General features: G+C 40.1%; 1 protein-coding gene across 1 annotated transcript in view; it reads right to left on the bottom strand.

The window, feature by feature from the left end:
• Positions 1-23,689, bottom strand: part of sacs2 (sacsin molecular chaperone 2) — a 44,477-nt gene that overhangs the window by 19,648 nt on the left and 1,140 nt on the right. Inside the window, exons 2-4 of the mRNA XM_067259759.1 lie at positions 21,272-21,315; positions 20,631-20,718; positions 20,309-20,408 (exon numbers count right to left, since the gene is read on the bottom strand). Of these exons, the coding sequence (XP_067115860.1) occupies positions 20,309-20,408; positions 20,631-20,718; positions 21,272-21,297 (214 nt within the window). The 5' untranslated portion in view covers positions 21,298-21,315. The remainder of the gene's footprint in view (positions 1-20,308; positions 20,409-20,630; positions 20,719-21,271; positions 21,316-23,689) is intronic.

Here is a 23,689-nt window from a genome sequence, read left to right as displayed (position 1 = left end):
AATGCATTTATTTCAGCTTTATACCGTTTCTGTCCAGGAAGGTAAAAAAAAAAAAAAACTTTTGTTTTTGTGAGGTTGGGGGGGGGGGGGGGGGGGGGGGCTGGCAGGGTGGCCATTCTCTGACCAATGGTGGCCGTGGCCCCCCCTGGCCACCACGTGGCTACGCCCCTGGTTGACACCTATGTGAAGGAGTTTACGACCCCAGGACCGGAGATTCTGTTGTTGTGTTTCAATCAGGGTTGATGTCGTAAACATCATACACGCACGCACACACGCGCGCCAGGTCTATGCAAGGGAGCCAATGAAGAAGAGCCATGGGACATTTGCATGCCTTTGTCTTAACCAATGACTGTAAAGAGCGGGGCTGCTTAAATAGGTAGCTAGCGCAACATGCTAGCAGACAAACTTGTAGCACAATGGCGTGTGATGTTTTTGTCTCCTTGTGGGCCGGCCGCAAGCAATAAAGCTTTCTTAAACTTGTTCACCGACTGACTGTGCAACGCTTGATAGATTAATATTTCTCACATATCGACCAGAAAATCGACTAGTCGACTGAGTGGGGACAGCCCTATGGGTAACGTTACAGTTAAGCAACCAAACTATATCGTGATTCAACTCAGCTTCTTGCTGAAAAATAAAATGAAAAATAACCTGACAAAGGTCTGGACAATCATGCATTGTGAATTGTAGATTTACATGACAACACAGGTTATTTATTCCCATTGCCAATAAACTAGGCTAAATCATCGAACATTCTACTTATGCTCTTGCATTAGCAAGCTAAACTAGTTTACATGCCTACAGTCTAGGTGTTTTTGCTATCTAGCTGTTCTTGCATTCCTTGCAAATCAGCGTTAAAGGGGTCATTGACTGGGTTTTTGGGGTATTTCACACTATTCCTTAAGGTCTCCGAATAGGGTATGTAACATTGGTTGGGCTGAAAATGGCCCGGGTGCTGTTCTATGCCCCCTGATACATCCTCTGAAATGTTCCCGGGAAAAAACGCTAGGTTTTATCCTTTTATGGTATGCTCATGAATATATAGATGAGCTGCGCGCTGATTGGTTGGTTTACAACGAGTGAAGCTGTGGAGCAAAGACGCAACACGGCCAACACTCACTGAAACAACGAAGGTGGAGACTTGAAATAAAAACGTACGAATAAATCTATTGTGTCTACACAACACTGTTTTCAACAGATTGACTAGATATCCTTTGAAATGATTACGTTAGTTGTTTCCACTTCTGTTGTCGAAGCAAACTGGATCGACTTAGGTGGGTAGAACGTTACAGCTTAGCAACCAAACTATATCGTGATTCAACTCAGCTTCAGTTAGCTAGATAAAAAATAACCTGCCAAGATCTGGACAAACATGCATCGTGAATTGTATATTTACATGTACGGGTTATTTATTCGAATAAAACACAGTCAGGAACATGAAATAACGTGTTAGCCCCATTGCCAATAAACTAAATCATCACACATTACCTATGCTCTTGCGTTAGCAAGCTAAACTAGTTTACATGCCTCTAGGCGTTTTAGCTATCTAGGTGTTCTTGCATTCCTTGCAAATCAGCGTTAATAAAAAACAGATGAGCTAGAGTCTAGCTAACATTGAGTCGACGGGCATGGCAGATGTTTGTCTATAACGTAGCTCTAGCATAGAAGATCCCTGTGCAAGCAAACAGGATCGACTTAGGTGGGTAACATTAGCACTAGCTACAGCTTACCAAACAAACTATCATGATTCAACTCAGCTTCAGTTAGCTCAAGCTATCTTGCTGCAAAATAGATCTGGACAAACATGCATCTTGAATTGTAGATTTACATGACAACACAGGTTATGTATTTGAATGAAACACAATCAGGAACAAGAAATAACGTTAGCCCCATTGTCAATAAACTAAATCATCACACATTCTACCGCGCTAGATACAGGCAGGATACGTTAGCATTGCTAGTAACTGTTAGCGACAACATCATACAGCTTGCGGTTGTGATCAACCTTAGGTCGGAACAGCACCTCTTTTCAGCAACAGCTTCATAGCAAATCCTGATTAACATTGTCCCAGGTTTTCGAAAGTGTCCTCGGTGATGGTCCGAGCAAATGAATACTTTAGCGTCGTACTTAATAGGGATATTCCCATAGATAAACATCAGCCATGCCTGTCTAGTGTCTTGTTCTTTGGGAAGATAGTGAAAAGTGTTAGGATTCCCGGTACACCCTGGAACACTGCATTTACGGCGCTCCATTTTCAATATCTTGAAAACTTATGAACTTTCTCATTTGTAATTCCTGTGGAAGTACCGAGCAGTGTGCAGTTAGCTAAAAAAGTGTCGGAGATCTATGCGAGCTCCGTTTATGTTCCTTGACCAGAAAACCAGAGGGCGGGTAAATGTAAATTTTGGGGCGTGACAAAGTTGATGCTGCAAGTTGTGACGTCACAACTTGCCCTATTTCAAAAGCTAGCGTTTGCAAGTTGCAGTTTCAAAAAGTGAAATTTTGATAGGAAAGAGGTTTCAATGGGAGGTCAAGGCCATGTGTCTGGTCTTCCTCAAAGTGAGAGAATCTGTCCCACAAGGGAGAAGAGGGGAACTGAGGAGACAAGTTGAGCTGACCGTAGAGAGAGATTTAGTGAGTAGGCTACACAGGGCGGGCCCGTTGAGAATGTGACTGACACTGAATGAAGTATAGGAAAACATTGAGAAATTGTATTATGGAGGGTGGGGGATTGTCATAATTTAGACTACATAAAGTGCTGTATCCAGGGATGTAGTGGGGGCTAAACGCACGTAAACAACGTTTACGCACCTCCCGAAATTGGGAAATAGCGTTTATCCACCTCTAAATTGCGGAAATTGCGTTTATCCACCTCTAAATTCCCTGCGCCTATTCTGTGCTCTCTCTTTAATCCGAAATAAATTTGGTGTAATTTTAAAACACCAAAAACTACATTTCATATTGTTGAACATATAAATACTGTAGTCTGAATCATTTCATCTGCGCCGTAATGTCTGTGACCCTCCAATTAATGAATTTATAGTACTCCGAAGGCTGTGGGTGCTGAAAACAATTCACCGCCAGAAGAGTAGGTGGGGCAACGGTTTTTTGTAAGTCGTCGAGTGTTTATTTACCTAGGTTATCGAGAAGTCGGAGCAAATGTACAAATTAGCCGTTTCATCAATAAAATACGCACATTTTCAGCAACTACACTGCCCATTTCTCGTAACATTTTAATTCAGATTCTGATTTACATGTACTGTTTAGCTGAAATATGAATTGTAAAAACTTACAGCAATGGCGGTCAAAGGATTATTTCGTCCTGTTTATTACGGCCATCACGGCAGCCCCGCACCTGACGCAAGCGGTTCTTAATACTGACCAATCACAGCCAAGGGGTATCCGTAAAATGACGGACGGACGGAGGGTCAGGAAAATCAGGATGTGCACGTAGAGCTCTCCGAGGGGCTCGGAGAGGGCGTTCCTTGACGGAGAGGGCGTTCCCTGTCTCAGTCTCCGTAAAAACGCAGAAGTATAAATCGGCCTTAAGTCAAACACCGCTGCCAGAGCAAGACAACAAGCTTGGCAAAAAATTGCCGATAAGCTAAATGCGAAAGTTTTGGGGAAATGTATAGGCTCATCTTAAGTGCCTCATTACCCCAATCAATCAGATCACATTTCTTTAAATGTGCCTGCTGGTATAGGCTTAATGGAAATTAATAATCAAATGAGATATTGCTAGCGAAAATAATGATCTCAACTCTTTCAGAATAAGTAGGCTAGATAAAAACAAGGCCAAAGAGTATCTAATTGATACGAATTTATAGACAATTATGAGGATATATGTAGGCTACTGCGCTTATATCATGTACTATATATGTGTATATGCATGTAGGCCTATGTGTAAATCCCTCTTTGATTTCATTGACTGGGACATGGCCAGGGAATATGATGAATTGATTCATCAGCTGGTTAAGCGCCAAGTACACGTTTCTTACAGCAACGCATGCTGCAGCTTTGCCAATGTTTTCTGCATCGCCTATACTGTATAAAAAATGTAGCCTATAGCCTACCTGACGCAAAAAAACTCAAGGCTATGCAGTCTGAAGCACAGTTAAAGTTTCAAGTAGCTTTATTGTCAATTTCTTCACGTCAAGACATAAAAAGGAATCGATATGACGTTTCCCACTCTCCCACAGTGAAACATATAAAAAGCACAGGCACAACAGATAAGACAAGACATTTCCTGAAACATAGCGTTACATATTCACATACAGCAGCATAAGCTCATAATAAAGCATAAAGCTTGCTCCGGCGTGTGATATTTGCAATGTACGGCCCGAGAAGGTCTTGCAAATAAATGAGTCATTGTCCGCTGAATCGATATCGCTCAAACAAGAACTCATCCGTGTGAAATAAAGGATCTTGGCAATCGCGAAGAACTCTATTGGTATGGAAAGCTAATCGAACTAAAATATAGCTCCTTGGTCAACTGGGTCTCTCAAAAAGGGAGCTGCCATGTTATTTTCCGGGGGTGTGGCAAGCTTATCCAGCTACACTTACGTTAGCCTGCTCTGGAGCAGGTTAGTGCTAATTGATATGTTACTATGGGGATTTATCGAAAGTTGCTTCCACGAACCAAAAAGAGCGGCGTTTTTTATCTTAGCCTGAAAATTTGCTCGCTAAACCGCTTAGCGAGCTACGACGAATACCCCCCTGATCTTTCCAATCTAGTAGTGGATTCGTTCATTTTGAACGAATCCTTACTAGGACTCGGGAGTAACGAGTCCTCTCAAAGACTGATTCGTTCATTTTCTCGTGGCCGCGCATCGGGACTGTTGCATAGGCTCGTCCAAGTAAACAGAAATGATTCGTTCATTTCCCGACTCTGTCTTTCTACGAGCCTTTGGATCATTTTTCACGTGACCTGCATAGGCTCTGTAGTGGTAGCTAGAGGAAACACTAGAGGGAACGATTCGTTCATTTCCCGACTCGGTCTTTCTACGAGTCTTTGGATAATTTTTCACGTGACCTGCATAGGCTCTGTAGTGGTAGCTAGAGGAAACGAACGATTCGTTCATTTCCCGACTCTGTCTTTCTACGAGTCTTTGGATAATTTTTCACGTGACCTGCATAGGCTCTGTAGTGGTAGCTCGAGGAAACGAACGATTCATTCATATCCAGACCCGGTCTTTCTACGAGTCTTTGGATCATTTTTCACGTGACCTGCATAGGACCCCCCCCCCCCCCCCCCCCCCCCCCTTACTGAACGAGATTCAAAGAACCGAATCAGTAAAATGATCCGAACTTCCCATCACTACAATCTAGAGATGTGCGCGTTCACATAAAGGGGCGGTGTTTGCACCGTATGTCCAATCGCAAACATGGACAAAACAAGAGTCGCATATTTCACGCAGGAGGAGCCGACAATAATCTTCCAAACTTTGTCTACTCCTCCTGCGTGAAATATTGTAATACAAACATATCAGGAATACAGACATATAATACTAGGGATGGGCAAACGGTGCCTTGTGAAGCTTTGGTGGTTTCTTCCAGTTTGTGCCGAACCAAAGAGTCGAACTATTGGCGCATTGAAATTGGAGAGCACAGTGACATCTAGTGGTCAGCTAAAATTATAGCAGCCGTTTAAATTAACTGAATGAGATGTACCAGTAGTTTCTGACGGTATTTCGCCTGTTATGTCGTTCATTTTTGTAAGGCTACGTGATAGTCTAATATTCGTGTTCATTCATTAAAACCATACATGTGTATTTGAGAACTGTGTAATTTTCATACAATAAATATGTTTTACTGTGATGTTCAACTACTCTACACCACACTTTGTAATGTTCAGCAAACAGTATAAGGGCGGTAGAATGCTTAAGTGTATGGAAGTATTAAATGACCGCTGATACAGAGTAATAGCCTACACGACCACTCTGCTTATATAGCTGTCTCTTTCCTTACATTTGTGATATGTATTGTGAATCAGGGGAATACTTGGGACAGTGGGGATGTGCTTGTGCAATATGAAAAGGCAGTGTACCATAACAGGGTTTGGGGGAATGTGTTTGTGCAACAGTCTTATTTGATAACATTTATAAGTTCTTATTCAGGAACAGGATTTGTTACTTGTTTGTTGTTTTTTAGAAGTGCGCCACAACTTTGAACCAGTTTGTGACGTCTGAAGCATTGAACGTCATCAATCACGTGGCATCGTAATTTGACACAAGCTCCAAACCACTTTTTCGAAACTGTGCGTATTGGTTTTGCAACACAAGCATCGATGCGTCAGTGCCAGACGTCCCATCCCTATATAATACAGACAAAAATCAACAAAGACGCTGCTGCCAAGCTGGCAGAAAATAGCAGACGCTGTAAATGCGTAAGCTACATGACTTATTGATATCTTGTGCCCCAGGCACAAGATATCACAAGGGCCTATAGAACAATGAAATTGCTTGCAGCCAACAGGAAGAAAAATAAGGCAAAGAAAACTGGGGGGGCACTCCTCCACAGGACTTCACTCCTGCTGAGGAGCTGGCCCTCTCCAGCTATCAGGGTCACCTCATGATGGAAGGAGTGGAAGGGGACATTTCTTCAGACCCTGGTGGCAGCAGCTTGGAAACCCAAGCATATGTATGTTTCAAGTAATCTATGTGACAACAATTATTTATGAATATTGTAGGAGTGAAATGTATTACTGTTCTCTGCAGTGACAGGAAATACAGTGGTGTTGCTGCCACCACCCACTGTTGTCCCACTGTGCCATACAGAGGTAACAGTGAAACTAATAGTCATATGCCAGTATGTATGCCATATGTGGTTGCTGAATATTGATCAAATATGCCATTTACTTTCTCAAGTGGAGGTCCTAGATGATCAGGAAACTGTGTCTGCCTGCTCAGAGAGCATTTTGGGGGTACACTTTTGAGTTTTATTTACCACTTGCAACACAGATGGTCAGAGTGTGTGATCGTGTGGCTGTGATTGAAGTGTCTGTAATGACTTGCTAATAGTGGTGGTCTGAACATGAGACAAGTCTTACAGTGCTCATTTCAAATATGACTCAATTGATTAAATTGCTATGGTGTTAAACTCAGCAGGAAGAGGAACGTCTTCCTCCCCCTGAGCCTAGGGACTCCACTTCAAGGCCAAGACAAAGACACAAATTATAAGCAATGAACCTTGAAACACAGTAGTCAAATGGATACCTTCAACTTTCTCCAAGTGTGCCTTGCAAAGGGACAATGTTCTTTATTTGTTTCAGGTTGGAGCAGACAATGCGAGGGCCCTGTATAAAAGAACCCTGGAGCTCGATATAGAGTATAAGAGGCTCGATATAGAGTATAAGAGGCTTTTAATTAAAAAAAACAAGGCTGGCTTTTCTGTGTTCCTATAGGAAGGGAGAACACATAAGGATGTATTTGTTAAACTTTTTTCTACGTTTTGGTCTTTTTATACCTTTTTGTGGCTTTTTTGTTGTGCATTTTGAGTCTTTTGTGGGGGGGTTCACCATTTCTTTCTTTCAATATCCTATTTATTCTTTTTGAAAAATGCTATAAAAGTGAATGAAACATCCAAATTCAATGAAAGTAGTGAAATGATCATTTATTTAACTTGTGAAGAGCATTGTATGGTACCATACACAGTTCTTTTTGGTTTGAAATATTTTGGTTGAAAGAAACACACATTTCTGATATGGAAATGAGTAGGAAAAGGCGCAAAGCAACCCAAGGACAACAGAATGGGTTAAGGGGAGACACCCCAGTGAATAGGGATAACATATCAACATGAAACCTCCCCAGTTGATAACTAATATTAGGTCAAATATTGTTGTCATTACTAGTTTTCTGTAAATGTATGTTTAAATGAGCAAATGATGCATGAAGTTGTAAAATATGATATAATGTGCATACATTTCCAGAACGGAAATCAGAACATTGCATGAAGACAGAATGAAAATCCTTGTTTCATTTTGTCAACATATTAGTCCAAAGTTTTTACAAAGGGCGCTTTGGATATCTCTTTTTCATCGCTCCATTAATCAGAATATGGTGGCAACAGCCATTGAAGAAAATCCTTTGCAAATTGCGCGGCAGACCGTGTTCTTGCTCAGGTTCTCCGCATCACCCACACTATAAAAGTAGGTAGCGAAATAACGAAACTGTATATATAGTCTGTGGGACTGTGAGCGCACGGCTTCGATGTGTAGCATTGGCAACATACGGCTCAAGAAGCTGGCAAAAATACGTAATTTCCTCTGCTGAGAATCTATTCATTCTTTCAAAAGATACTCATTAGGGAATGCGAAAGGGTTTTTTCGATCTCTAAATGTTATGGCTCTTCTGAGCGCACCTCTCACTATCCGCGCACCAAGCTCCACAGGATCTTCTATGAACGGTGACGCCATTATCCTCAAGAATGAGTTAGTGGGCGGGGCTTTTATACCGGTTGATCTCTGATCTCCAACTTAACCTGCTCCCGACCAGGTTAGCCGTTCAGCATGTGTTACCATGGCGATCTACCCCGCTAACAAGTGATCCTCTGTCGTAGTACAGAAAACCCTGGGTTGAACCTGAAGTTACCTCGCTAACGCCATATCTTGATTCGTAGTACAGGCCCCAGATCAGGCGATCGTCGAAAAGAGGAGTTATGTCGCAAAAAGCAAAGCGTAAACCAGCAGAGTGGTGTTGTTTCAGCAGCGTAAATTGATTTGAGTTTTTTTGGAGTTGTCCCCAAAAAGGTCAATGTTGCCGTATATTTACATGGCAAGGGACTTTGGGAAAGCATGCCCTAGTGGGAACATTAGGGGAGACTGTTGGGCACAGCATCTAATCGTCTTTTTTGGAAAGGGCAACATTTGGGACACTGAGTCTTCCAGTGGGCCTGGATACACCCATGGGGACAGTATATTGCACCTATAATATTGGGGAAGCCAGAAGGAGAGGTAACATAGAGGCTTGTCAAAATATAGGCTACTTTAAACAATGAAAATACTTTGAATAAAAAGTCTCCTTGATTCTTTGTGTTTCAAGATTACCTGAAAAACTGATGATAATATTCAGGTACTGCTTTGGAGCAAGGTATACCCTTCATATTTCCTGGCATAGTTGCCCGTTCAAGAATGTCCCACATGCAAAGACACACAGAGATGCAGACAGACTGAACAGTGGTCAAGGCTTGGCTACAGTGAGTTTGCTTCCTTGTGTGTGATTCCAGCAGACTACATAGTCTAGGCCTACCTACATAGACTGCAGTCTACTACCCTCCTTTCTACTATTATAGTCTACTACTCTCCTTTCTATTACTTTCTACAAAGGATGGTAGGCTGCTCTTATGTGTTCATTGCCATCCTTAAGAGTTGCTAAAGTGTTATATATTTAGGGTTCCTCCGGTAGGAGGGAACCTATTGTATTCCTTAGTTTTATTATTAGGGTTCCTCCGGTAGGAGGGAACCTATTGTTTTTGTTAGTATTCTTATTCTTATTATTATTTTTCTTCTCCTTGTGCCCCAATATCTCAAAAAGTCCCTGGTCATAAATGTTTTAATTTGGCACATTGATACTACATCTAAGTAGGTACCCCACACCAAATATGGGCCACATCGGACCATAGGGGGCGCCACAGGCCACGCCCAAAAGTCACATTTTCAAAGTGACGGCATTTCCACCCCATTGCTCCACTTCTTCTGAACCTTGGTGTGCATGCCTCATTTTTCATGAGGAACAAAAAAGCCTCAAGGACCCATAAGGTCCGCCATAATGGATTTTCCTGTACAGTGATAATTTTGGAAAACCTTAACAATTCCTCTTCTCTTGAACCAAAGATCTAATTGACTTTAAATTTTGTACAGATATGTATCATTGACGTATTTAAAAACTTTACTTAAGACAATTGAATCAAATACAAAATGGCTGAAAGGGGTGTATTTATGTAAATGTCCACATTGCCTCAATATGTTAGTGTCACTAAATCAAATGTATTTTTGAAGGATGGTTCAAACCTAATAGGCTTCAAGGTGACACGCCCCTGAAGTACCATGCAAAGTTTCACCTTGACATGTCAAAATATGACTGAATTACAGCTGTTTGAACTTGGACCAAATCTGACAATGCTCGCCATTGGAGAAACTACTTTTTTTATTATCTAGTTATTGAACTTTGTGTAATCCATGTCTGGGAGTGGCTCAATTGGCTGAGATGTTGAGCTGGTAAGCAAAGGTTCAAAACCAGTCAGAGGCATAGTTTTTATTTTTTTATTCTGACAAAACGGTTCTAGTCTTCCGATCAATCCTCCGGTTGTAAAACACAGCAATGAGTGTTTATTTGAGCCCATAACAACACTCCGATCATCTGTTTAGCGAGACTGTGTAAACCACTGCAAAACAAGACAGGTTTACCACAGTAGCTAGCTACTTGGAGTCTATGCATGGTAGTGTCAGATTCACAACCGTGTTAGCTTTAATGAAGTATATTGATTGTTCAGGTGGATCCCTTGCCTGTTGCACAAATTCATTTCAGTAACCTAAGCCAGGACAAATCGCCACTGATGCTAGGCATGATTTGAAATTCCCTTCCATGACAAGTTATGGCACCCCAAACAACCTTTTTAAAGCACTACAAGTAAGCTATTCTTTACAGAAGCAACCCAGTCATCCCGTTGTCCCATTGTTATGTCCCATATTCAAATAGGACTAAATTACAGCTGTTTGAACTTAACCAAATCTGACAACGCTTGCCATTGGAGAAATGTCTTATTTCCTGATACAAAAACTGAACAAACAAATGTCTAAGTCTGTGAATGGCTTAGTAGGATGAGACGCAGTGCTGATGTGCGAAGGGAGGTGAGTTCTAATCCAGGCAAAGGCGTAGACGTTGTTTTTTTTTCTGACAGAAATGACAGTTTCAAGTCTTCTGGGGAATCCCAGTGTAACTATCTATTATGTCAATTTTACAACATTTTGCCATTTTGAAGGAGGAATCCGCCATTGCTGCTTGCAGCTATATTTAGGTTCCTCCGGTAGGAGCGAACCTATTGTTATTGTTGGTATTCTTATTAGGTTCCTCCAGTAGGAGGGAACCTATTGTTATTGTTGGTATTCTTATTATTAGGTTCCTCCGGTAGGAGGGAACCTATTGTTATTGTTGGTATTCTTATCATTATTTTTCTACTCCTTGCGCCCCAATATCTCAAAAAGTCCCTGGTCATAAATTTTCTAATTTGGCACATTGATACTACATCCAAGTGGGTACCCCCACACCAAATATGGGCCACATCGGACCATAGAGGGCGCCACAGGCCACGCCCAAAAGTCCGATTTTCAAAGTGATGGCATTTCCACCCCATTGCTCCAATTCTTCTGAAACTTGGTGTGCATGCCTCATTTTTCATGAGGAACAAAAAAGCCTCAAGGACCCATAAGGTCCGCCATGATGTATTTTCCTGTACTGTGATAATTTGGGAAAACCTTCAAAATTCCTCTTCTCTTGAACCAAAGGTGAAATTGACTTGAAATTTGGTACAGATATGTATCATTGACGTATTTAAAAACGTTACTTAAGGCAATTGAATCAAGTACAAAATGGCTGAAATGGGTGTATTTATGTAAATGTCCACATTGCCTCAATATGTTTGTGTCACTAAATCAAATGTATTTTTGAAGGATGGTTCAAACCTAATAGGCTTTAAGGTGACATGCCCCTGAAGTCCCATGCAAAGTTTCACCTTGATATGTTGAAATATGACTGAATTACAGCTGTTTGAACTTCGACCAAATCTGACAATGCTCGCCATTGGAGAAACAGCTTTTTTTATTATCCAGTTTTGTGTAATCCCTGTCTGGGAATGTCTCAATTGGCTGAGATGTTGTGCTGGTAAGCAAAGGGTTGTAGGTTCAAAACCAGTCAGAGGCATAGTTTTTAATTTTTTATTCTGACAAAACGGTTTCTAGTCTTCCGATCAATCCTCCGGTTGTAAAAACATAGCAATGCGTGTTTATTTGAGCCCATCACAACACTCTGATCATCTGTTTAGCGAGACTGTGTAAACCACTGCAAAACAAGCCAGGTTCACCACAGTATCTAACTACTTGTGGTCTACGCATGGTAGAGATAACTCTAATGAAGTAAATTGATTGTTCAGGTGGATCCCTTGCCTGTTGCACAAATTCATTTCAGTAACCTAAGCCAGGACACATTCCCACTAATGCTAGGCATGATTTAAAATTCCCTTCCATGACAAGTTATGGCACTCCAAACAACCTGTTTAAAAAAACGATGAGAAAGTTATTCTTTACAGCAGCAACCAGTCATCCCGTTGTCCGTTTTTATAGGAAATGTACAAGCAGTTCAACTTAGGCTGAATCTAACAACGCTTACCACAGGAGAAGCAGCTTACTTTTTTATACAGTAACTGAACATGACAATATTCAACACTGAGAATAGCTCAATGGGCTGGCATGGTGACCTTTAAAGTATAAGGTAGTTGGTTGGATTCCAGCCATTATCTTTTGGCCTGTCATAATTTTGATTATCTGTTTAGTTAAACAGGATGACATCATTCTGTAATACCATGCGCAATTTCAAGCAATTTCACCTTGAAATGTCAACCGTTTCTTAACCTTTGGCCCAAAGCTGACCAAAGCTAATACTCAGCCCTTTTACTTCATACAATCTCAACAGTTGGTGTGTAGCAGAGAGGATAGAGAGACTGACTTGTGACCTTATGCTCATGAGTTCAAATCCCCATTCAGCCTGTTGTTGGCCAAACATGAAGTAGTTTTGCTCCCTTGTTGTCCAACTCCCGATCTTATACAGTGTACATGTTTATAATATTTTGCCATTTTGCGGAGGAACCCGCATCGCTGCTTGCAGCTATATTTATTATTATTATTATTAATCTTCTTCTCCTTGCGCCACAATAACTCAACATATTATTGGTAAAAAAAAAAAATATTTGGCACATTGATACTACATCCGAGTGGGTACCCCCACACCAAATATGGGACACCTTCGACAGTAGGGGGCGCCACAGGCCATGCCCTAAAATCCGATTTTCAAAGTGATGGCATTTCCACCCCATTGCTCCAATTCTTCTGAAACTTGGTGTACATGCCTCATTTCCCATGGGGAACAAAAAAGCTACAAGGACCCATAAGGTCCGCCATGATGGATTTTCCTGTACAGTGATAATTTGGGAAAACCTTCAAAATTCCTCTTCTCTTGAACCAAAATTCCAATTGACTTGAAATTTTGAACAGATATGTATCATGGATGTATCTAAAAACGTTACTTATAGGCCGTAAGGTGAACCCTGTTATTGTTTCAACCCGCTCCACAGTCTGGCATCTACACAATCTTTAGCTCATAAAAAAGAACGAGTCCTGCTAAGCTACCAAAAGAAAGTTTGTCGCTGAAATTCCAGTCGATTGTCGATGCGTCTATGTTTTATGCAGAACTAGTTTCTTCAGAGCGTAAAAGGATTTTGGTGGCACAGTTCGACACGTGATCCTTCTACACCAATAAGGTAGCTGCTTTTTGTAAACATGGATGGATATGGTTGTCAAATAGAGGATGGGACCTTGCACGTTACAGTGTTTCCTATGTGTATTTTGCCGTGGCGGCCCGCCACGACAACATTTCTGCTGCCATGGTATCAGAAATAGGGGTGTACAAATAGGGGTGTACAATTTTAGGACGTCTATGTGATTGTTAGAGTGCATGTCGGAGAATAGCATGGATACGCGCTTCACACCGCAGTTGAGATTGTGCGTCTTTGAGAAGTCGTATAGCTAACTTGTCAGTTAATTTAAGCCTGTTATTGTATTAGTCTATATTCTTGCTAATTTAAATTAAGTTAACTGGTGATCTGTATTATTCCCCTACTAGCTAAATTGCACGTCTGTTGATTCGATAGCGATTGCTGCCTTTGCTTACGTTTGTATTTTCTGTGCATTAGTATGCAGAAGTAGTTTTAATTAATAAATAGTGGGTTTATTGTTATTATTTGCTACAGAATGCTTAGCCTATCAAGCTCAAATGAAGCAGACAGTGTACATGCTTTCGAGTACCTTAATCGATAGGCTACTGACCAACGTCAATTATTAATACGTCAATTAATAATTGACAGCATTTATGCCATTTAGAACATACTTTATGAGTGGAAGGTCTCCAAGTAGCCTAACCTTATTGCTTTAAGGGAAATAGTACGAAAATATGTGCAATATTACATTAGTTATTAAACTAGGCTATTACATTAACCTGGGGGGGGGGGGGGGGACTGACAGACAGACTTATGTCGTTGTTGTAACATTCATTCATTCTTCCACAAATGAAAACACTGATCAACCATAAAAATAATCGTAATGAAAAATATGAAATATGATATATAAAACTGCACAAAACAGAATAAGGAATAACAGATTAAGGACACTCAGTCCTCACTGTCAGTGTCAGGACAGTTATCTTCCAGTTCCTCAGTTTCTTTTGTGTTGGCACAATTACAACAACGACATAAGTCTGTGCAACACAGTCCTGCAGAAAAACATGAACATCTGCTTGTCTCACACGCACTTTTGCAGCCGCAGTGTATCACATGCAAAACACTGTCAGGGGCCGAATTTCTGTTACGTGCAAGGTCCCATCCTCTATTTGCCAAACATATCCATCCATGTTGACAAAAAGCAGCTACCTTTTTGGTGTAGAACAATCACGTGTCGAACCGTGCCACCACAATCCTATTACGCTCTGAAGAAACTAGTTCTGCATAAAACATAGACGCAATGATAATCGACTGGAACTTCAGCGACAAACTTTTTTTTGGTAGCTTAGCACGAATCGTTCTTTTTTATGAGCTAAAGACTGTGTAGATGCCAGACTGTGGAGCGGGAATCATTTTCTAAAAGACCTTTCGTGGTTCACCTTGTAGCCTATTAAGACTGTTGAATCAAATACCAAATGGCTGAAAGGGGTCTACTTATGTAAATGTACACATTGCCTCAATATGTTTGTGTCACTAAATCAAATGTCATTTTGAATTATGATTTTTCAAACCTAATAGGGTTCAAGATGACATCACTCTGAAGTACCATAAACATTTCACCTTGGTATGTCAAAATGTGATTAAATTAGAGCTGTTTCAAACTTGGCTGAATCTAACAACGCTTACCACAGGAGAAACAGCTTACTTTTTCATACAGTAACTGAACATGACAATATTCAACACTGAGAATAGCTCAATGGGCTGGGAAGGTGACCTGCAAAGTGTAAGGTCATAGGTTCGAATCCAGCCACAGTGTTTGAGCCTGTCTTAAATTTGAATATCTGTTTAGTTAAACAGGATGACATCGTTCTGAAGTAGCATGCGCAATTTCACCATGATATGTCAAAAGATCATTGAATTACAGCTGTTTAAACTTTGGCCGACTCGAACAATCCGTGCTACAGGAGAAACGGCTTCCTTTTTTTGTACAGTAACTGACCAGGTATTCTCATCCTTGAGGGTAGCTCAATGGGTTGAAACGATTGTCCTACAAATTGCAAGGTCACAGGTTTGAATCCAGGCACAGTCTTTTGGCCTGTCATAATTTTGATTACTTGTTTAGTTAAACAGGCAGACATTTGAAATACCATGCGCAATTTCATGCAATTTCATCTTGAAATGTCAACCGTTTCTTAACCTTTGTCCCAAAACTGACCAAAAACGAATACTCATATCACGCAGTCGGAGCCCAGCTAGATAATCAGCGTCAGCACCCTTGGGTACCCAGCATGCAGTGCGGCATGTCAAAAAACGCAAAGACTTGTGGAAAATAGTTTGGTTACAACAGCCGTGCGAGGGATTTCAGTTGTTGTGTTCGTTCAGTTAGATGTTTGTAATGTTATTGTTGGTTAGTTAATATAATCTTGTTGGTCACCCTGATTGTGCATGTTGTGTAGTTTAATGGGACCAGAGAGTCGGCTACTGTACTGACACAGGCTGTTCTTGCAAGGATCTGAAAGTCAGCTATGCCCTAGCCCAATTGCGCACATGACTATTGTTAATTGTGCATTGACTGAGTCTGGCAAGAGATTAACTCAATAAGAGTATCAATATCCTATAAAAAGTTAATACTCAGCCTTTACTAGGGATGGGCGAACGATGCCTTGTGAAGCTTTGGTGGTTTCTTCCGGATTGTGCCGGCCTAAAGAGCCGAACTATCGGCACATTGAATATGAACAGAGTCATATAGCAGCCGTTTAAACATGCTGAATGAGGTGTAGTGGTTGTCTCCGACGGACTACCCTACGTTATTTAATATTTTAATTAAGGCTACATGTGTTCATTTTTATCTGATATTAGTGCTCACACATTAAAATGTTGTCATACATCTGTAGGCCGTTAGTATTACGTCATTTTCTCACAGTAAAAGTTAAAGAATATCTTCCGAGGTTCCCTGCAATGGGGCGCGGACTCGGGTATCCAGACTTGCATTATCAATACTTGTCGTACAACGCTTTAACCAGCTACACCACCGAAAATGCCGTTACCTGTCGATGCGGGTGGACGGACTTTATATGATACGGTTTTTATATCAATTAAACTAGATTACACTGATTTTTTCTTATTCTTAACATTTGTGATATGTAGGCCTATTGTGAACAGGGGGGACTTTATTTTTACTAATTATTATTACTGTTGACAATGTTGACGAATCATCAACATTTGTTTTCTGGGCACTGTATAGACCTACCTAGTCCTATCATGTTACGTTTAATTTCAATAAAATAACAACACTCAAGTGCACGGATTTAGAATTATTACAATACGGATTTGGCTAAATAATTATGACTGATGGAAGAAACTCGAGCGATGCCAGGTGCTGCTTCTCTGGCAATGTGAGATTTGTCTTTAACAAGAAGCGGTGGCTTTGTTCCTTCTATGGCTCTGGTTCAGAAGAGCGGCAAAACTTCAAACCAGTTTGTGACGTTTGAAGCATTGAACGTCATCTATCACGTGGTTTCGTAATTTAATACAAGCTCCAAAACACTTTTTCGAAACTGTGCGTATTGGTTTTGCGACACATGCATCTATGCGTCAGTGCCATACGTCCCATCCCTAGCCTTTACTAATCATGAAATCTCAGCAGTTGGTGTGTAGCAGAGAGGCTAGAGAGACTGACTTGTAGCCTTATGCTCATAAGTTCAAATCCCCGTTCAGCCTATTGTTGTTGGACAAATATGAAATAGTTTTGCTCTCTTGTTGTCCAAGTCTCGATCTTCTACAGTGTACATGTTTATAATACTTTGCCATTTTGCGGAGGAACCCGCATTGCTGTTTGCAGCTATATTTATGTATTTTTTTTTTTAAGAATGAAAATTAAATCTATCTAGATAAACTATGCTGGGCCTGCTGAACCTATACTTCTTCCACAGATACTGGTCAGGGAAGCATTACTTCTGTACTTCTGAAGAAGTACAGAAGGGGCTGGTGGGATAAACGCTCTTTTGAACGGATACGCCATAATTGATTGTAACTTGTCTAGACGCTCTGCTTAGTTTCTAAAGGCCTTATTTTATGTCAATTAACCAATGGCTTTTGAAAACAGTTAGTGTGACATTATTTCTTAACTTAATTTCTAAATTAATATATTTTTTGGAGATGAAGTAAACACGTAAATCATTCATGTCTGCAGTTCAAAAAGTCTGAATTTACGTTTCCGAACACGGACTAAAGTGCTTTGCGCGCAGGAATTTACTCGACGGAACTGTCTTTTGAGATTCTGTTTCCGCCTTTTTGAAATTATTTGCAACACATTTTAGTTCAGCTTGACTTTTAGCCTGACACGGATCAGGCTAGTTCCGAAGTATAAGCAGAGAATGTCCTATATAGAGAGAACTGCCACTCTCGGGAAACTTCCGGGTTCTGAACTGGTTGCAGTTCCACTCTAGTTCCATATGAGGGCACTAACAGTCGAGTGCAGAATGAATGGAGGTCCATGGCGCTATACCCCTCAAAATCCACTTTTCTCAGGATATAATTTTTTTCGAGTAATTAGAATTTTGAATTCGAAAGGGGAGGCAAAACAAATACACACTGCTGGGTGTTAGATTTTTTTGAAGTTGCCTTTCTGTTCTAAAAAGCCTTTTAAAATGTCATTGACGTCATACACATCGTACGACCAGAGATATTGTTAGCTCCATAGACTCCCATTCATTCTGCACTCGACCACGATCACTCCCAGTGGAACTCTGGTGGAACTGCAACAAAATTCAGTACAATGGGGCTTAATAGGGAGTGGCCAGGCTCTCCTTAAACAGGCTCTGGTATAAGTTACCTTGGTTACGTAGCTAGAACTAAAATAAGCCACCTTAATGGAACGTAACTCTCGCTAAAGTAAGTGAGACTTGGCCAAATAAGTCTTGCTTTTCCTTAATTGACATTGATGGAACACCCCCCAGGCCACCTTGTCACCCATGTTTCAGTGGACAAAGTAGAGTGACTATTTGTCCTGATGTCTACCTTCTTAAAAGTCGAAACTTCAGAACACAAATCAGCGTGAACTAATTCCATGAGTAGACAGTGAACACTAATTGTAATCAATGAGTTAAAGCCTTCACAGTTTGTCTCCAAAACAATGTTCATATTTAAATCAATCTACCTCCCCTATAGGCTAACATTTGTAGCTACACCTATCACACATTTATCTTTGAATTAGACTATTGCACAATGCCCATGATAAAATTGGTTCCACACACACACACACAGATTCCTGGAATTATAGATAGGGCACAGTGCCCTGGATGATGTCGGTGATGCACACAGATTTATGGAATCATACAGCTCTGGAAGAGACCACTGCACCTTTTTCTTTTATAAAACAAAAAGCTGACAGGGACAATTTTGAGTGAGGAACAGAAGGGTAAAATTTAAGAGGCCACTGTAAATTTTACCCTTCTGTTCCTCACTCAAAATTGTCCTTCTCAACTTTTTTTTATGAAAGAAAAAGGTGCAGTGGTCTCTCACTTTTTTCCAGAGCTGTAGATAGATGCCTACAGTGCCTGTGATGCAGCTGCTGATGACAGTTCTCAGTGATTTTGGTACCTATGTTTCTCAGATCACAATTGAAATTCTCTGTAATCTCTGAAGTACTTGTTCAACCTCCACATCATCTATTCTAGTCACTTATGCACATCATAAAAGCTATTTATCATTATTTTAAACAAATTCCCAATGATGTGGTACATTCATGCAAATGATGATGTAGCCTTCATTTGTCTGCTGTTTCCTATATTATCAATTGCTTATGTTATGTTGATCAAAATGTATTGTCCCATGTCCGTGATGCAGCTGGTGATTTAATGTCGTGGTTTTATTGATGTTAAGAGTTTCTGCAAATTTACAATGTACAAGCAGTTTTAACAAAACTGCAATGTAACAAAATTCACTGAAAGTATCAACTTTATGTTGTTCTTCTGTTAGCTAGCCACCATTTCATCCATAAAGAAAACCCTTTAAAAGCAGCTGATTCGATGTTATGCCAGCAGTCAGCACTGCTAACCTGGCCATATCGGTTGTAAAAGTGAATTAGCTTCTAAATAACAAAACAAAATGTCCCTACTTTCCTTACAAAAACTCTGGTGCATTAAGCGCTTATTGTTGGAAATGTTTAAATGCTTATCCAAACAATGTCAAACGCAGCACTGCACTCCACTGGATTATAAAAAAGACACCGGCAAAATATGAACGTTGCAGAGTGCCCGGTTCTCGAGATAATCGGAAGAAACTCGCTGACCTAAAATCCCATTCTAAAAAATACACAGACACACAAACAAGACAGAGATTCCTGGCATTATTGGAGAGATTATTAGAGAGATGACGCATACAATCAAAGCCAAACCACAAATGTATTAACCCTTGTACTGCCTTCGGGTCACATGACCCAAAGGTTCACAACGAACCATCGTTGTGTTTGCACAATTTTACCCAATACAAAAACAAATAAATAGCATTTTCTTTTAACCTTTGCAATGTGGGGGGTCTGAGACAGCCCGACTGTTAAAAGAACAGAAAAAGAACTTTGTTTTTGTATGCGGTAAAGTTGTCGCAATACGACGGTGGGTCACAATGACTGATGGGTTAGAATGACCCAAAGATAACACAAGGGTTAAGTCCAGAAGATTCAGATTTCACAACTAACGTAGAACTGAGATCTTTAATTATCAAATTGTTTAACTGATAGCATGTATGTAGTCACATTATCATAACTACCCAATGTATTATCGTCCCACAGGGAAATTTCTCAACTGACAATTCAGTTCAACAAACCTTGGTTAATCCCCAAATCCTCCTGAGTCCCGTATGTTCTCTCGTCATGGATGAAGACCACCTGGGAAGCTCCAGCATCATCTGCATTCTGGATCAGTTCCTGTTAAGGCCACAAATGTTGGTATGATTCTGAAGAAATGGAAAAGTGACTTGCCTAAAACAGGCACACAATATTCAAAGAAAAATGGATATAAACAACCTTTTTCATGCAACTATACTTTTGGGGAATTATAGCTTCCCTCTGGTACATTTTAATTATTTGTGCATTTATTGAGAACATAGCTTGTATATGACTACCTGAGCAGTTGTTTATCAAACTCACCTTCAAAATCTGCCCTCCATCTGGATATCGTCTTAAGATATCCTTTAGGTAGTCAATAAAGGGTGGCGCTGTCGCACCAAAGGCATGGCTGACCAGAAAGAAATTACATATTATTTAGAAACGTTATACTTTAAGGAGAGTGGGGCGTGATACATTTTTTATTAAAAGCAGGTTGTTTTAAGGCAGAATGTTTCATCTTTAGACTCTTCACCGAAACCTGCACATTTAGTTTATTCTAAAATGTAGTTTGTTGGTATAAAAGGAAACCTACGTAAGATTAATCAGTTCTACATCGATAAAAAAAACTGTAAAAAGTGTTTCTACTTCTGTAGAACTACTTCTGTTGGTGTAATGTGTTTATGTAGCCTAACGTCTAGGTACAGAATACAGCCAACTGTGCTAGGAAATTATCACACAGAACACATTCAAGCCATTACTGTGAACATAAACTGTATGGAAATTCTGAGCCTAAAATATGTACAGCACCAGTATCTTTCTCTTTCACACACACACAGGCCAATTGTAGTAGCCTACCATGCTGCGGCTTTACAATGTTTGCCCTATTTCAAGAACATTATTTTAATATCACTGCAAGTCTATGTTTTAAAGAGCAGATGAAGCAACTTAATCATTATACTCACCGAGTTCGCTGTGACCTTGAACTCATACTTCCTAACGTGGTTTACTGTGAGTATAAGAAAAAGGTAGGCCGAGTTAGGCTATTCCTTTTTTTTTTACATTGAACACAACAAAGGTGGCCATATCGAGCGACAGCCGTCCACACAACGGTCTGTAGCCTGAGTAGCCTTGTCTGAAAATAATACATTTACATTTAGTCATTTAGCAGATGCTCTTATCCAGAGCGACTTACAGTAAGTACAGGGACAGCCCGAGGCAAGTAGGGTGAAGTGCCTTGCCCAAGGACACAACGTCATTTGGCACGGCCGGGAATCGAACTGGCAACCTTCTGATTACTAGCCCTCTTCCCTAACCGCTCAGCCACCTGACTCCCAATAATAGAAACTTTGTGACTTTTTTCTCGCAAATTTACGACTTTAATCTCTGAATATTCTTTTACGGCTACTCCCATTAAGTAGGTTAACCTCTATGTTTTCATATAGGCTATAGGCTACAAATAGCCTATTTAAAATAGCCTACTAAAGGTTACCGAGGTGAAATAAGTTTCATATTCGAGATTCAACAGACATTCATATTCGTACCTCCGTTCAGGCTCCGCGTCATATTTAGGAACCGGGGTAAAAGAGTTGACAGTCCGAATGTTTCTTCAATATCTTTGTCAAAATCCACCATACAAACTTCAAACTTGTTGCACATTCTTCTACTACTGACTGACCAATTTGTACAACCTTTGGTTTGGTGATAATGTTGATTATTGATTAACCCATAGCCAATAAATCAATAAAAACACCAATATTTCAGTATTTCCTTAATATCTTTGTCATACATGACCACAGAAACTTCAGACCTGTTTCACATTCTTCTACTCCTAGCTGACCAAGTTGTCCAAGCTTTGGTTTGGTGATAAAGTTGATTATTGATTAACCCATAGCCAACTTTATCAACTTTATCACCATACCAAAGCTTGGACAACTTGGTCAGCTAGTAGTAGAAGAATGTGCAACAAGTTTGAAGTGTCTGTGGTCATTGTTGACAAAGATATTGATGAAATATTGGAAAATGTGTGTTTTTCTTGATTTATTGGCTATAGGTTAATCAATAATCAACTTTATCACCAAACCAAAGCTTGGACAACTTGGTCTGCTAGTATTAGAAGAATGTGCAACAAGTTTAAAGTTTCTATGTTCATTTTTTACAAATATATTGAGGAAATACAGAAATATTGGTGTTTTTATTGACTTATTGGCTATGGATTAATCAATAATCAACTTTATCACCAAACCAAAGCTTGGACAACTTGGTCAGCTAGTAGTAGAAGAATGTGGATCAAGTTTGAAGTTTCTGTCGTCATTGTTGACAAAGATATTGAGGAAATACTTAAATATTGGTGTTTTTATTGATTTATTGGCTATAGGTTAATCAACAATCAACTTTATCACCAAACCACAGCTTGGACAACTTGGTCTGCTAGTATTAGAAGAATGTGCAACAAGTTTGAAGTTTCTATGTTCATTTTGTACAAAGATATTGAGGAAATACAGAAATATTGGTGTTTTTATTGACTTATTGGCTATGGATGAATCAATAATCAACTTGGTCACCAAACCAAAGCTTGGACAACTTGGTCTACTAGTATTAGAAGAATGTGCAACAAGTTTGAAGTTTCTATGTTCATTTTTGACAAAGATATTGAGGAAACACTGAAATATTTGTGTTTTTATTGATTTATTGGCTATGGGTTAATCAATAATCAACTTTATCACCAAACCAAAGCTTGGACAACTTGGTCAGTTAGTAGTAGAAGAATGTGCAACAACTTTGAAGTTTGTATGCTCGATTTTGACAAAGATATTGAAGAAACATTCTGACTGTCTACTCTTTTAACCCGGTCCCTAAATATGACGCGGAGCCTGAATGGAGGTACGAATATGAATGTCTGTTGAATCTCGAATATGAAACTGTTTCACCTCGGTCTAAAGGTTTTGGTCGGTGTATTAGCCTTATAAAGTTAAAGATCCTGTAAAGTAAATTCCATGTTTTGCTTCTAAGTACATTATATACTACGTGTGAAATGGTAGCTAATGTGCTAGAAGTAGTTGGAGAGATCACTGTCTGCTGTCTGGTGTCAATTTTTACTCCTGTGTTAAAGCTCAGGGGAACACTTCATTTATATGCATTTGTAGGGATGGGACCTATGGCACTGACGAATCGATGCATGTGTCGCAAAACCAATACGCACAGTTTCGAAAAAGTGTTTTGGAGCTTGTATCAAATTACGAAACCACGTGACAGATGACGTTCAATGCTTCAAACGTCACGAACTGGTTCGAAGTTTTGCCGCTCTTCTGAACCAGAGCCATAGAAGGAACGAAGCCACCGCCTCTTGTTAAAGACAAATCTCACATTGCCAGAGAAGCAGC

Source organism: Osmerus mordax, chromosome 2, assembly GCF_038355195.1.
Source record: "Osmerus mordax isolate fOsmMor3 chromosome 2, fOsmMor3.pri, whole genome shotgun sequence".
NCBI lineage: Eukaryota > Metazoa > Chordata > Actinopteri > Osmeriformes > Osmeridae > Osmerus > Osmerus mordax.
The sequence above is the reverse complement of the archived record's forward strand: the minus strand, read 5'-3'. Positions and strand labels throughout refer to the sequence as shown.